The sequence below is a fragment of the Pseudopodoces humilis genome, chromosome 9, assembly GCF_049639895.1.
Source record: "Pseudopodoces humilis isolate 2021_Gansu_Grassland_sample_001 chromosome 9, ASM4963989v1, whole genome shotgun sequence".
Classification (NCBI taxonomy): Eukaryota; Metazoa; Chordata; class Aves; order Passeriformes; family Paridae; genus Pseudopodoces; species Pseudopodoces humilis.
In genome coordinates, this window is record NC_142208.1 from 20,688,101 (window position 1) to 20,704,768 (window position 16,668).

The following is a 16,668-nucleotide window of genomic DNA, read 5'->3' on the forward strand; positions in this document are numbered from 1 at the left end:
GTTACATAACATTTAGGCACTTCGGTCATTTTACTTTGGACAGGCCCCCTCAATGAATACAAGAATATCTCCAAAATACATAATGCAGACCCCCAGCCTGGGCAAAGCACCTGCAGTTGCCAAGTGTACCACAACACAGTAAAAGCAGCAGAATTAGACTCTAACTCTGAATTTTCTTAGAGACCGTGCTCAGTACAAGAGAAAATTGTCTTATTTTTCTAATGTTGCCTTACTAAAATGTAGCTTTTACCTTTAGCTTTTCCGCAACACAAGGACAGAAGTTCAGAATGAATAGCTATCAATTGGTTCTAACACTTCAGCCAAACTCATTTATGACATCCGACCTCCAAACTCTGTTTAACCTAAATGACAAAAATGCAGCACTACACAGAAATGATTTTGCTTTGCAGTCTCAGCTCAGTGCTGCTTTTACCAGTGCAATGCAGTCCTAGATCAGTGGAAGGTGACTGCAGCATACTGCAGCATCAGACAGAAATGCATCAACTGAACGGTGCTTCTGGGTGTGACTGCTGCAGCCAGAGACAACAGGACAGCGAAATGTCTTCACAGGAGGCTCTCTAACAACTTTGCAAAGAAATTTCATGGCCAGCACAACTTAGAGCAACCTAGAAGATGCTCTAACATCTACCAGGCAACAGCTTGGTGATGACAGATTTCAGGAAGAGGGAATTTGATTAAAAGCATTTTTTACACTGACTTCTGAGGAGCACTTTCCAAGCTGTGATTGTAGGTTAAAGCTACAGAGCACATTCCACTTACAGATACATCAATAGACAAAGCACTTCTTTATCAAATCCACCTTAGCAACAAAATTTCCATTATCAAATCCCCCACAGTTTTTATATTTAATTTTACTTTTGTATTTTTGTTCAGTCAACAGATTGTGGGCATGGAGGTACTCCCCTGACAGGCTGTGTATGGGAATCACAGAACACTGCAGACTTAGTGACGCAAAGCTCGCAAGATGAAGTGTTTAGAGAAAGTCTACCATATGCTTATGAAATATATTGCCAAGCTAGAATTTAAGAGTCAATTCATTTATTTTTAAAAAAAAAAGTTTTGAAATACTACACATTACTAAAGACTCAAAGATTCTCATATCTATAGTACACAGGGCACTGACAGAACAACTTCTACTCCGAGTAGAGTCGAGTTCCACTTTGACCTTTTTCAACCAATCATAAACTAATCATCAAATAAGGTCAATTATTTTCTTCTGAGGAGAATTTGTCTTACTAGCTACCAGAGCATGTCCAACTGACTGTTCAAGAAGTGTTAAGACAGAGTTCAGTGGGGGCCTTAAGTTTTTTTTATTCACTTTCTGATTTTTCTGTTGGTGTTGTTGACAGGATTATGGGAATTTCCTTTCTTTTTTGTCCTCTTCCATTTCCTTTCTAACGATTAGAAATGTGATAGCTCTCTCTGAGAGAAGCTCAAAAGTACATATGCAACATGAATTATATGATATTAACATGTTACATAAAAAGGTGAGAGTGATAAGCCTTTAACAAGTTTTGTCATTAATCTCATTTTGTTATCCATTAAAGCCAAAAAGATGCTGATAAAAGCTTCACAGAGTCTGATGAAAAAAAAATTAATCCCAGCTTGCTATATACACAGTCTGCCTATTTAATGAAAAGCATGTTGGCTTAAGTCTCATTTATAATGATTCAGCACGTGCTACTGAATGTAGAGATGCAAGTAAAATAGCAGCAAATTTCAATCAATAAATCTATCCAGTTAAAATCTAAAAAAAAAAAAAAATATTGAATCCAATAACATGTCTTAATTTCTTGAAATGCAGAGCGCTTGTTAGGAGCTAACTCTTCTAAACAGTAAATAATCCCAACTGCACTATCTGTATGTTGATTCCTCCAATAAAGGACCTGCATTTCAAATTCCTCTTTATGGGTATATCTCAGCAGTAGAAAATCACCTGCAGGATCAGTCTGTATGTTGTTCCTTACCTGTAAATTATACACAAAAACATTATATATCAATAAATGCTATTATTTTTTATATCATAAGACCAAGTGCTGCCACTCTTGTAGCAGGGTAGGAAACAGCACCCTGGCAGGGACAGCTATACCCAACCAGCAAGCAAAACACTAAAGAAAAACGGGAGCAAAAATGTGTTTCCATGAAATCTACATAAGGCCCACAAGAAAACAAGTACACTTCCTTTGTGAAGCATGGATGCCCTAGGAAAACATTAATATCTTTATATTAACAATTAAGGATAAGTCAGATCTTGCACATCCTACAATATTCAGCATTTAATATTACCTCATGCCACTTATCTGAACCACTCACCTCAAGTCCCTTCTTTTGTTCTGCTATTTAAATAGGTACGTTGGTACTTTATCTCATGTGGCATGATTACCAGCATTACAAACCAGAGACTAAAAAATATTCCATTTCACATAATGAAATTAATGTAATCTCAGTCATTACGTGAGACAACTGGCTTCAATAGCTTCTGTGACTGGAAATCAATGGATCACTTCATGTTGTAGCCTTATGCAACTGGACATAGAATTACTCAACTAATTTCTTTGATTTATATTGTTTAGCAAGCAAAACCTAGATCTCATGCAGAAAATAATGCTCCATTTTACATTTATGCTTCTTTCATTGAAATAGATCTTGTAATTTGATGGGAGATTTCAGACTTTTCAGTTTCACACAGCAATTCAGAAATTGTAACAGAGCTGAGCAGACAGCTCAAGTTTTGATGTTAAACACTGCTGCTCTTAGGGAGTAGAAGCATATTTCTGTGGTGTCCGCTGGACTTCTTTCAAAACACTCAGCCAGGTGTAACTACCCTTTCACCTCACTTTTTTTTATTTGTAATTGAACACTAGAGGTTAAATCAGACCAACATGCAGTTTTTCCCTAAAAATACTGAAAGGCAACAATGCAAAATTCCCTTACTGGAAAGTCAGTGATAGGACAGGAACATGCAAAAAAATAAGAAATTAAATTTTACTCTTTATAAAAACATCAACACAATTTAAATATTTAATATGGATAAAAGGTTCATATAGTCCCTTCCCCATCCACATCTGTGGATACCTTCTGCTGCTGCATAGCCTAATATTCTGTTTGTCCTTTCTACAGGTTACTCTGATACAAACCTTATACTGAAGATGGTGGTGAAACTGCAATTATATTTAATATTTTGTTGTGTTTTTTTGCAGGCATCAGCTTCAACCTGCCTGGGCTTGTTAAGTGAAACATGGTGAAACTGCCTCCAGGGACAACTCAAGTCTGAAAGCATCTCAGTTACTTTCTCTCAGCCTAAGCTCACAGACTATCACAGATGAGGCTCCTTGTGGTGCTCAGCTTCAGCATCTCCACACTGTATTCCCAACAGCAGCTGTATTTAAGGAACATAAGGGGACATCAGAGTGCAGTTTGCTCCAAGCTGACCTCCAAGACCAGACTGAGCCAGCAAGCAGTTCACCTGTGATGTCTAGGCGGTCCCAGCACACTCCCCGGGGCTCTCAGGATTGATTAGCCCCAGCCTCACACAAATGCCCAGACTGCCACCTCTCACGAAGCTTTGGAGGATCCACTGTAGACACAAAATCAACTGCTGTGATGTGCAAAGTGACCCATCTGGCATGCAACAGAAAATTCTCTTCCGCCAGTTCTCAAGACTGGGTTCCTCACCGATGTAGTTCGCGCTCACCCTTTCCCAGCCCTGTCCACACTCTCCTGCAGGCACCATTCCCACTGCAGGAAAAGCCAGCAGCACCTCGCTCGTTGCTTTGCAGCATGCTGCCACACAAACTGCCTTTTCCAGTTTTCTGCACACAAGCTCACTGTATCTTCTCAAAGAAATAACATTCATATTCACAGTTCTCTCCCCTCCCCCCACCCCGGTCTGTCTAGTGCCTATGCTTTTTTACATCTTTCAGACATCTTTAATCGGGGAAGCACCAGCAAAGCTCCATGATGAAGCTCCCCTTTCCCCTGCGTTTCCTCTACAACCCAATAAGGCCCTGCCCTTATCACCCCCGCTCGAAGTGAAAGGCACTTCCACGTTCACCTCTAACAGGAAAGGTTATGCAAAGCCTTTTCTTTAACATCCAGGCTAAGCCGTTTGGCAGTATGCGGAACTGGAGGAAAAAATACAGAAAACTAAACCATTGAAGTCATGCCGTACCAGAAACACAGTCACATTTCCAAGGAAACTGACCAGGGTAGTAGGTTTCAGACCGCATCATCAGAGGTTGCACAGTGGAGCACTGCAACACCCACCCACGATACGGTTTCGGCCCCGTTCTCAGCACAGACCCGGGGGCACCGGCACACCCAGGGAGCTGACTCGTGTCCCAGTGCGGGCAGCAAAGGCCGGCACTTGGTTACGGCGGGCGCCCCAAGCCCGGCCACCCGCCCCGGCCCCGTCCCGAGGCCGTACTCCAGCCCCGCCGCAGCCGGGCCATGCCCGGCTGCTTCCCCGGTATACAATGCCAGGGAGCGGCCAGCCCGGAGCCGGGCCACGGCCGCCGTCTCCGCTCGGCCCCCCTTCCCTGTCAGCGCCCCGGCAAGGCGTGACAGCCCCGCTCCCTGCCCGCGCAGCACCGGCCCCTTCCCCCCGCCCCGCAGCGCCCGGGACAGGGTGCAGCGATCGAGCCCCCAGGAAGCGGCAGCGGGGGCTGCGCGTTCCCACCGCGGCCGGCGCGGCCGCTCCCGCCGGCGGCGCTGCAGGCGGCCCCGCGCCGTCCCTGGGGAGCAGCTGCCAGAGACCGCGGCCCGGCCGCGCCGCGGCTCCCCGGGCCGGCGGGCGGGCAGGGCAGGGGAGCTCCGTCCGCTGGCGGCGCGGCGGTCCCCGCGCCCCACACCTCAGGGTGGGTCCCACGCAGGCCGTGTCGGTGCTCTCGATCTCCTGCAGGATCCGATCATGCTCGGGGAGACTCTCCGCCATCTTGGATGGGAGGGACCCGGCCGCCGCGCCGCTGCGGGAGGCGCCGAGGGAGGAGCGGCGTCGGAGCCAGGCGGGGGCCGGCGGGGAGGGTTTCCCGGGGCACGGGGCGGCGGGTCCCTCCCAGGGCCAGGTGAGGGGGCGCAGGTCGTGCCGGGCCGCTCTCCTCGGGTTCGCACCAGTTCGGCGGTGCTCTGCTGCCCTTGTCAGGCTCAGGGCTAGGCCGGGGACGCCCGGGGAGCCCGGCAAAGCCCCTCCGTCCCCACGACATCTCCGGGCACTGGTGTCCGGCAGAGACCGCGGGCAGCTGTGTTTGGCCGGCGGCAGCCGCTGCGGCCCGCTCAGCGCACTGTGACAAAAAGGACGCGCAGAATGCGGCCCCTTGTCCTGGCCGGAGCGGCTGCCCGCCCCGGTGCGCCGCGCTGCAGGGATGGCTTGAAGGCTTATAGGGTTCGGCACGGCCTTTTCCACTGAGCTAGTTCTGACCTAGTTCTGATTTGTTTCATGGTGTGGTCTTCTACTACTACTACTACTATTATTATTATTATTATTATTATTATTATTATTATTATTATTATTATTATTATTATTATTATGTTTTTTTGTTTGCTTGCTTGTTTGCTTGTTTTGATTCAGCCGCACACGCGGGCTGTGCCCGTCCCGGCAGGGAGGCACCGACCCCAGAGGCGGAGACTCCGCGGGGGTTTCTGCGTTGAGGTTATGTCACTGACTTCATTCCTTCCATTCTTTACGTGATAGAAATTTGGGGGTCGGGGTAAAAATAGAACAAAACCAAGCCAAAACAAAAAAGTGCACCTTTACGTGCAGTGGCTTGCTGTGTGTTCACTAGAAACTGACATAATGTTTCCAAGTGCTTTGTACCGCAAAGCTTCGTGTGTCAGTGAAGGAGCAATAACCTATTTTCTATTTAAATTTTACACTCTGTGGCTAGGGATTAAGTAATCCTTGGGTTTTGCATGCTCAGGAGACAGGATGCACCTGCTTTCTGGGCAAAGTTGTCTTTCTGCACACAAGCGATTTTTGTGTAAAGAAATAGGCCAGATATGTAAAACTTAAGGTGATGTGTAGCTACTTTTTCCAGTAAGGAGCTGACAGCATTTGACAAATGTGAATGCATCAAGGTCTACAATTGCATTTGGCTTCATTCCAGTTACTGTTACTGAGCTCATCATCTCTCTTGCCCTGGTGCAACTACACCTGTACATGAGATAAATGGCACTGAAGAAGGTGCACATCTTGTCTATGCTTGTGCCTTTATCATATTCAGTGTTGATTCAGATAAATTTATTGATGACACCTACTAAATCAGCAAGGACTATTGCAAATGTTGGCAAGTAGTTACAAAGTGCCTGATGAAAGAAAAAAAAAAGAAAAAATCCTACCACTTGTAGTATTTCCTTCAAAAAATCACTCAAATGCAATAACAATCTTCCCACATTTCTTTTTCTTCCCATCACCAAAATACTGAAGTTATAGACTGACACATTTTTCAGGGTAAAATTTTCTTTTTTTAGCCTGATCGTTACTGCAACCTGATGCTTATGGTACCAGGCTATTTTTAAAACTCTTCTAAAAATACTGACAATATACCTAGACAAATTAAATTGCAATCTTATATGTATTGCTGTTTTTAAGGACAAATATGCAGAGGAATTTTTTTTGTTGCACTTTTACCATTAGACAGTTTTCATAAGCTACAAATGAAAAAAAATTTAAATATTTAGATATTTAGAAATATCAACAGTAAAACCTTAAGTAGTTGTCTCCTTGGTGATTGAAACAAAAGTTGCATTTCTTAAAAATTTAAGAATAAGAAGCAGTTAATTCTTTAAAAATGTTGCTGTTAACTTTAAACTAAAAACACTGCTGCACAAAAGAGAAAATTTCCCCTTGTTTTCATTTTTAAGATCACTTTCTATTTTCACAAATCTGCAGCCAGCCATCAGAAACAGATTTTGTCCTGGTGAAAAGAAAGAGCAGAATAGGTGACCTTGGTTTGTATTTTTATACTTAAGGCAAATTACATTGAAATTAAACTCAACTCTCCTGTAGGCTTCATGATCCAGAAAACAAAATTTCTAATATATTGTGCTGACTGAAAGAACAGCTATAGAATGGAACACATCCAACATGAAGAGTATAATATTATTAGAAAGAAGCATACCTTAGGGTGGTTCCAAGAAGCAGCTCAAAGGACTGGATCTCAGCAAGGGCATTTTCATATATCTGATCTTTATTTTCTTCTAGATACAATTCTGAGAGATTTGACTTGCTTTTCCTTGCCATAGAGTAGCAGAAAACTAATCTAACTTTAGGAGAGGACTTTTATTCTGATTATTATAGTTGACTAAGTGACTCTGTAGTCAGCAAAAGCAGGCATAAAAAAAAAAGGATCCTGTGCTAACCTCGTGACTCCTGAGGACTTTGTGTCCAAGAATGGTGCACAGCTGCTCTTTTCCTGTCTGCTGCTAACATTTGCCTCGTATGCACTGCCTAGGCCTGCAGTCTTTTTTGTGCGTGTGTCCAATTTATATTTGTCTTAACAACAGATTTTCTGCCAAAATAATATTTTTCCATCCTTGAAATAAATATTAAACCTGAAATTTAGCCATTTTGAAAATGTAACTTTAAAGGGATTTCAGACACTAGATATCAATGCCTAATTTCTCTGTTAAATTTTATGAGATTAAATTTTTAAAAAAAAAAATTCCATTTTCCTTTTGCTATATAAAAAGCTTGCACACAAGGACTTAGCTAGATTTATGAAAAAGGTTTATGGATCTCCTAAAGCAGATTAGAAAAACAGAGAAATATTTATGTTCTCATCATTTTCCTTTTCAGCATTAGTAGTTGAACTTATAATAACAAATAATAAATAATATAATAACAAATGGCAAAAAAATGCTCTGTGATAACTGTGGAGTTTATATTTGAGGGGAAAAAAAAAAAAGCTGCTATTAATTTATTACCTGCATGGATAAAGTGAAAATAAATGGATGAACAAATGTTGAGAGCAGTGCTGCTGTCACGTCATTTTCATGATGATAGCAAGGAAAACACTTTCCACAGCTGCCATGAATTACTTTAATTTCAGGCAGTTATTTCAAACATGAGACTGGAGTCCTAGGTCTTTAAGATTAAACAACTCTTTAGAAGCCTAATTCATGAGCATTTGGATAATCAATATATTTTGTTTTTTTAAATATTTCAAGGGTTTCAATCAAAATTTGGCTCCTAATCTCAGTACTGCTCCTGACAAAATTAATGAATCCAGACACTCATAGTGCAGTCAACAGTTAAATGCAGGGAAACAGAGATTACACATTTTCGAGCGGGGTGAGAAATAGTTTATTCACTTCTCTGTGCCCTGTGGGCACACTGAAGAGATCAGTTCACATCGGTAGCAATGGGAAAGAACACTAAAGACTGCAGTGAGTTAAGGCTGCATACAAATTTGCGATGTGTTTCCTTGAACAAGCTGCTTTAATCACCAGTTTGTTTTTGAACCGGAATTAAGCAATTGCTCTGTTAGCATTACTATGCAATACATTTCCTGCGTTCATGTTCTACATGGAGTTGTAATTTTTACTCTTTTCACCAGAAATGTGAGCCTGTGATTGACCCATTCAGCCACTGGATGTCACACAAACGCAGATGAAAGGGTAGGGATTGAAACTACTCATTCTAATCTTAACAGTCACTGGATTTATAGTATAATAATTTAACAATTATGAGGTGACACAGTGAAAGTAAACTGCAAACATTACAAGCTTAAGCTTATTTGTGTGATAGAAGAAAGTACATCTGCTGCCACTGTGGAAGAGCAGAGGCAGGGCAGGTAAATCAGAGATGGTTCAGACATCTACACCCAGCCATCACATACTGTGGCTAGCAATAAAAATAGAATGCAGTGATGGAAGCACGACAATTTATACAAAATGCTTTTATGAATATATGGATGTGATTTTAAATTAGTTTGATTCTTACTGAAGCTTTGGGTAAAATTTCTTTCTCCTTTCCCAAAAATTTAAACAGTAGCTTGTTTTAGGAAACCAACTAACCAAAATAAACAGGACTCTGAATCTGTTGTGCAAATGTTCTTGTTGGTATCACAGCTGCCTGAAAATAATATGTTTAATAACAAAGCAAAACAATGTAAAAAGAAGCAAACAAATACAAAGATAAATGACCAAGAAATAAGCAGATGTTACAGTCTCTTTGGTTGCGACAGTGGGTGTTGGAGTGCCTTGGTTCTGTGGACAAGATCAGACCAAATTGCACCAGGCCCAGCTGCTCAGCTCTCCAGAGTGTTTTATACCCCCACTGCACCAGGCTAAGACCATGATATCCAGAGAAGGATCCAAGGTACACTGTGGATCCAAGGTGAATCTGTGTCTGACCTTAGATCTGCGGGCAGGAGTACATTAACACCTGCCAAAAGCCCTTTCTTCTGCAGATGATACTGCTTCTACCCTGAGCAATGTGTGCTCCTCTTCCCCATTTCCGTCATCTGCTCCTCCCCACCATAATTCCAGTGCTGATTAAATGTGCCCAACATCTACATCTTTCAGTCATTCAGGAGCTTTTCCCTTTTCCAGCTGAGCTCAGAGCCACTCTCAAATGTCTTTAGGGAACTGCCTTGTTCAAGGAAAGAAAGTATTTTTGTAAAAAGACAAAGGGACAAATTCAGCATAGGCACCTGACATCTGCATCTGGCAGAATAGTGTATCTTTGCTTCACAACTGTACTTAATATACTTGGAGGCTGCAACTAAATAATTTGTCAGCAAAGACAATGCTAAATATTTATTTTTTTTTATTTATGGTATCTCCATGCAGAAAAGGACAGTAAATGAGGTATCATATTTGTACTAGTTCAGATTTAACCAGGTCAAGAAGCCTAAGAAGGTATTAATCTTCCAGAAGTCCCTGGCAGAAAATGAGAAAATATTTTCTGTGCTGGTTAAACTCACACTATTTCTGTGAAGGAAGTATTTCATTATCTAGACAGGCAGAAACCTCAGGCCCTGTAAGCTATAAAGAGAGCTGTTGCCATCTTTCCAATCATCCTGAGATTTTCTTTCGAAAAAATGATTTTCCTATTTCTTGCTGAACGTGTAAAAACGGTTCACAGCTCAGAGGAGAGCGAGGGGGAATTGAGGCAAATTATCAACAATATTGTGAAACAGGATGCAGAGGCTTATCTAAAGAAAAACCACTTTCACCACGTCCTTTCTCCCCTTCCTCCCCTAATTCCTACTCTTTCCCCAACCCTAATGGGATACCAGAGGGCCAAGAACTGCTGGTTTAAATCTTGCATGCCTGCCTTGATACTTTAAAAATACATTTTACCCACATGATCATTACAAAAGGTGTAATGTGCTGTAGAATAGGGTCCTTACTGGGTATGCAATTCCAGTATAGATTACTTCCTTTTTTTTTAAAATTGCCAATGCACAGTTAGCAGCTTTGAGTCTGTTTAATTTTCTTTCCCATTTGGATTGGAATCCATTTTGAATGAATCATGGAAAAGAGAGAAGGAGGAAAGGGTCCACCCTCAAATGGAATTACTATAGATAATTTTCACATGCAATGCCATCCATAACAAATTACTTCATTGGTCATTGCCCAGATATCTCCTCTTTACATCCCTCCATAAGGACAACAATGCCATTAGTCATTTCTCTGGCATCTCCTGCTCTGCTACTGCCTTCTTTCCTAAGATCATCCCCAAACTGGACCCTTGCAAACCAACTCATTCTCCCTAGAAACTGAACTTGCTGGTCCCATTCCCCTTATGCCTGTTCTTCTGATGACCAGACCCATTTCTGCCTCTTGGATGAAGCATGGTAGCAACAACTCTATCAAATGATTCTTGGGGAAAACAGGCAGATAAGGAGATGATGGAATTGCCACTGTCATTTTTTGCTTTTTACCTTTTTGATTACATTAGTACATTAGGTATCAGCAGGGAAATTACCTTTTTTATTTCAGAACTTTTAAGTGAATTATGTTTTCTGAATAGTAGTCAAAATCATAAATACATTGTTTTTTTGTTTCAATTACACTAGATTTAAGAACTGGACAATGTATATAATAATATTCATCAAAATATCAAATTAGCAATGTTTTATTTCATATGGGGTTTTTTATGGTGAATTGTCAGAACAGCACATATCTCTCCCATTAGGAGGGCAGTGCATCACTAACTGCTTTTGACATTCCACTGACATCTTACAAATGCCTAAAAATATCTGGAGAGATCCTCAGCTGGTGCTGATGTTATCTTTGTAAGAGTCAATAAGGGCATCAAAACTACTGGTTGAACAGAGGCACTTCTGTCTGACTGCAGAAGGAAGGACAGGAGAGTCACTGTCATTACATGTGTTTATATAGTACTTGGTGCCATAGAAGAACAAGTACTATTTCATTTTCATTTCAACATACAAACAATATTTTTTAGCATAGCATTTGAATGATGCTACAAGGTAGCATTTCTATTATTCTACAGAATAAAACACATGCATGAAAAATTTTCTCTCTGCTTACCAGTGCTTTTAAGGAACAGGTATTGACTAAAACCCTGAGTCAAGGACATGCCCTGGGAGCCTGAGGGCTTTGCTTCTTTATAGGCAGTAAGGAGCTCTATTGCAAATATTGTTCTGGAGGACATTACTTTCCTTAAACAGGAGGGCTTTTTTTTTCTCCACAATTTTAAGAGCATCCAGTGTTAGATAGCCACAGCATTTGTACTCCTTGTGTAACCCAGGAGAACTTTCCTGAGAAAAACAGCCCCTGTTCTAGTTTGGGGTATGAACAAGTCAGGAATTAAAACTGCTTTTGAGGTTGGAATGAGTGCATGATGGACATCTGACTGGTGATGGCCTAGTGATCCCAGCTGGATGAGTTGCTCTGTCAGCTGAGCCACAGTGAGTGATAGACATGGTGCCCCCTCTTGAGTCTATTCTCACCGCAAACAGAAATGCTTCAATTGAAACTACTACAAACAACCCACTCAGAAGTTTGATAATTTTTATCATGGCCTTTATTCTTTTAATACTTCAGGAAGGAAAAAAAAAAAAAAAACCTTGTCTGAACATAGGCTTGAATCACTTTAGCTAATAGTTAATTAAACTAAATACCTCCATAGGCATTTTCAGTCTCTCAGGTTCTTATTTCAGTTTAGTTAGTACTCCACCTAATTGATTAAAGTGAAATAACCTTGCCTCTAGAAAGGAATATTACCAGACAGTTTTTGCACCAGTTCTGTACAGGTCAGGCTGATGCTTCTGCTACATTCTCCACTCATGCTTCCCTGTAGTTTATAACAGGGGACAGTTAACATTAGGTTACCACTGTGTGATGGTTGTGTATTTAATTGTCCTTCTAGTCAAATCTGGCCAGAGGAAATCTTCAGTATTCTTTTTGCTGAAGAGCCCATGACTATTCAGTAGTGTTAACAGCAATCAGGAAATTTAAAGGAAGTACCGTGACTATCTGCTGCTTAGATAGCTGGGTCTTATTACTATAAAAGAAAAAGTAAAAGCAATCTAGCAAACAACATTGCCAAATAATACTATACTTCAAGAGGAAATATCTTTTCCACTAAATCAGTACAAGAATCATTATTTAAAGTATCACACCACACTAGCTGTTTTTTTGTAGTATTTCCTAGCAATATTCAATTACCAGGGCAGTTAGACCTTGTAAATCAACACTATTAGCTTTGAAAGGAACTGCTTGTTTTTTGAGAACATTCCAGGCCACAAACACTTTTTCCAGTGAAAACTGAACAATTACAATAAGATTCTGTTTTGATACGAAAATAGGAAATGATGCTAAACTAAAGGGAATGTTTATTTAGAAAATCCAAGGCCATTAATTTATATTAAGAAACTGTTTGTGCTTGGAGACTATAATCAAAAGGTGATGTGAATAATTGATCACAAATGGACTTCATAGATAAGAAGCAAGTGCAGTGCTGGGTGATTGTATAATATATTAACAACTTTCATGAGCAGCTTTTGCTGATTCATTTGGCAGGAAGTGAGCTGCCAAGAGAGATTTCTACAGGAGGAACAATCAACAATATTTTCATATGAAATAACCTCCAGTTACTGTATTGTTCTCACAGCATTTGATAATGAATGTTTTCCTGTTCAAGAAAAAAATGCATAAATCACAAAAACAAAGGCAAATCTGGTTTAGTGTTACACTGCTATATATACACACACAGGCAAAGTAAGGGCATGGTCTGATCAATTGAAAAATTGGAAAACTGGTAAGTTCGGAATTAAAGGTGTGGTAAATGCTATTCTTTTTGGAGGGAAAAAAGTCACACCTTTATCTTTCTTCTTGGTTCAGAAGCTCACTGGCCATGGCACATCTGGGATTTTATCCAAAAAGTAGTAATTGGTTTCCATTCGGGACCTCCACAGACACCAGTACTGAGCCACACTGGGGGCTAACACTGTGCTGGGAGGCTGCTACATACTACAGGAGAGTTCCATGCTTTAAAAATTGAAACTGAATCACTGCAGGCAGACCCAACACAGCAGCTCACTCACAGCCCAGGACATGAATGTCAGCAGGCCAGCCCCACCTGCACACTCCAGAGCACCCTATGGCCCGAGGACAGCTTACGCCTCCAAGCGAGTCAGCCCTGAGCAGCACAGCCAGCCAAGGAGGGCATCCCCACTGCTCCACCACAGTGAGGAGAGCTGGGGCCTGTGTCACATAGTGTGCTCCAGGGATGGTCCACAGTGAGGCTGGGAGTCCTCTGCCATCCGGCCCGTGCCAAGAATGCTTTGCCCACAATGCCAGCAGGCATCATTCAGCTTTCCTAAACACTTTCATTGCTACCACTGCTACAAATAGAGAAAAAAAAAATACAAATGTCTTCAACTAATCTTAGTTATAACTTGATGTGTGATGGCAATGCTCAAATGCAGTGAATTTGGGAACTCATGGTGGAGGAAAGAGGAGAGAAAGCATGTACCAAGGAACTTCTGAGAGTAAAAGATGCTGCAGTGTTCCTTATAGATACTTGTAGGTCCTGTTCTAGCTGGGTACTGGTTAGATGTTATTCACAACCAATTGTGTAGTTCTTTAACATAAACTTTCCTATTGTAAGATTTTGTACAGTACTTGTCCTTAAATGCATGGTAACTAATCAGGGCAGATTTAGGAAGCAATCAATCAGAATGACTAAGAAAAGTTTTAAAGAAATGAAGAAGGAAAAAACCAGAAGCCAAATATGTTGACAGTTGTGGATTTTCATTCAGCACAGACCTGGCAGAGCTCTGGTTCTTTATCATTATGAAACATGTAGCTATTCTCTGATTCAGGAAATACTAATTAGGCAACCATGGAAAGGAAAGGCAACTTTTGCTAAGGAAAAGTGCTGTGTAATAAGCTGTCATGAAATTCCACTAATTCTACCACAAGTGTTCACTAGAGAAAGTACCGATTATCAAAAACCTGTCAAACACATCAAAAATATTCTAAAGTAAGGACTAAGAGGGTTTTTTAAATTAGAATATCTTGAAATGTTGTGTTCAGTAAGAAAAATCTATTAGCATAACCAGAGTCTGAAATCAAGACAGAGTTTGTATACAGTTAATGTAAATTCAGACTTCAGAAAATGGTTTAAAATATCACACATTGATGCCAAATAAATACTCATACTCTCACTTCTGCTGATTGATCTCATCCTGAGAACACAGATAACAATCCATTGTAAGATTTAGGCTGTCCTGATAATGTAGCTCATCTGAATGACAACTCAACAGCAAAAAGCTATAGTCCATTCATCAAGCACTACAGGAAAGACAAGATTAAATAATTCATCATGGCAAAACCAGTTAGTGGGAATATCAGAAATTTCTGACTTAAGAATCATTGTTAATTACATAAAATATTTGAAGCCATTTGCATACTGAAACTTACCAAAACAATGAGGATACTATAAAACAAAATCACAAAAATTTTAGAACAACAGATTTCATTCTACAATGTAAGCAGATTTTGGTAATTAAAGTCCAAATGATGATTTAAATTGTATTTCTCCCTTTGCATACAGCAATCTGCAAGAGATACTAAGATTTCTTAGTATCAGAAATATTATATATTCAGTGGAATTAATTAATAACAAATTCAGATTTTTAACTCATCCTATTTCCAATTATCCAGGAAAGACAATGGTATCTGGGTCATGTTAAGAATAAAATAAAAACATTTTTCACATCAGGCTTTACATTAGGAAGCAAGAGGGATGCACTGAAAAGATTAAAACATATTAATTCCTCTTTTCATTATCCAGAGACGTACATTTATAAGAGAAACTAATAAAAGGCACAGACAAGATGCAATTCATGGAGAGCAGGGTAATAATGAACCTTCAGCAGTACTGGGAGAATTCAGATTTGCACTGCAAATAGGGATCCTAATAATGTTAGAAAGCAAACAATTATCTCATTAGAATTGCTAATGATAATTTAAAAAATATTCTTATTTCCTCTTCTCTTACTTTATTACTACCAGATGAAATTGTCCTACAGTTGGATGGCTCTATTATCTCTTTCAAAAATCAAGCTGAAATAAAGAGTGATTTAGTATATCTATATGCTCTTATATACACGATTTGTATGTTAGCCATTACCTGCCACCCTCCTCCCCCATCTCTCAGTGTAACATCAGCTTTACATTTACAGTTTCCTTTTCCTCTTAAAGGCAATGTATCATTTTCAGGAGTTATGAGCCCAACAGTGTATATTTTGCAACTTGAAATGTAGCATATAACATTGACTCCCATGTCTGCTTCAAAACATTAGGGGAACTTTTGCCTAATAGAGACAAAAAGCAATTAAGTCTTCAGTTTTGAGGGGTTTTTTAATGCTTAAACTACAAACTTTCAAAAGGAACAGAGTTATTTTCTTTGCCCAAGACAAGCAACCAACAGACTTGGAGCCCACTACACACCACTGCCCAGGCACAATGGGAAGGAAAATCAGCCTTACCTCTGAATTTTCCTGTGTGTTTAAATCAGACACTTAATGATTTTGTTTCAATGTAGGGTTTGAGTTTGAATAGTACTTTAAGCACTGAACTGTCTCCTTAATGTTTGGAGGGGATTAAGTTCAGAGTTCATTGTGTTGTCTGTCATTTTAAAAAGATTAGATAGTTTAGTTCGGCTCCTACTGGCTATGTAAAAGTCTCAGTATTTATTGACTGTCTGGAGTCATTATCAAAGCTTCTAAAACCAATCGACACCTTGTAAACAAAAGTCCCATTATTTTAGTGATCCTGATAAGATTTACATGATACCCACATTTTTGTTATGATCGATTTAACTGTTAGAGATATTCATACTGTAACAGGCTATGTGTGATAAAGGATTACCAATTCAATTAGCAAATTAGGCTTTACATTGGTTTGGAAAATACAAATTTGGAAAAAAATGAATGTAATCCATCCTAGTCTCGGTCAGGTATAACCTGTAGTTTTGTCTTTGGATCAGAAAAATTCTCAAAGTTTTCAAGTAGTCTTCCAGGACAAAAAGATCCTTTGGAAGGGAGGAAATTATATTTTAAACTTGGGGATCACTCTGGTGACTATTAGTAAACTGAGAAACAATATCATGTGAAAGAGTCTGATGTCATAAAAGAATAGATTTTCTTTCACATCGTAAGAAAGGTG

At 40.2% G+C, this 16,668-nt stretch overlaps 1 protein-coding gene across 11 annotated transcripts in view; it reads right to left on the minus strand.

Moving 5' to 3' along the window:
- The window catches only part of EXOC6 (exocyst complex component 6), a 115,192-nt gene that overhangs the window by 82,062 nt on the left and 16,462 nt on the right, over positions 1–16,668 (minus strand). For 6 of the 11 annotated variants that reach the window (XM_088059414.1, XM_088059411.1, XM_088059413.1 and 3 more), the window contains exon 1: positions 7,137–7,320. The exons of 1 other annotated variant lie outside the window; for it this stretch is intronic. In XM_088059414.1, the coding sequence (XP_087915540.1) occupies positions 7,137–7,258 (122 nt within the window). In that variant the 5' untranslated portion in view covers positions 7,259–7,320. Of the gene's footprint in view, positions 1–4,871; positions 4,969–7,136; positions 7,321–16,668 lie in introns of those variants that run through there. 4 more of the 11 variants (XM_088059416.1, XM_088059415.1, XM_088059417.1 and 1 more) reach the window with 1 other exon arrangement.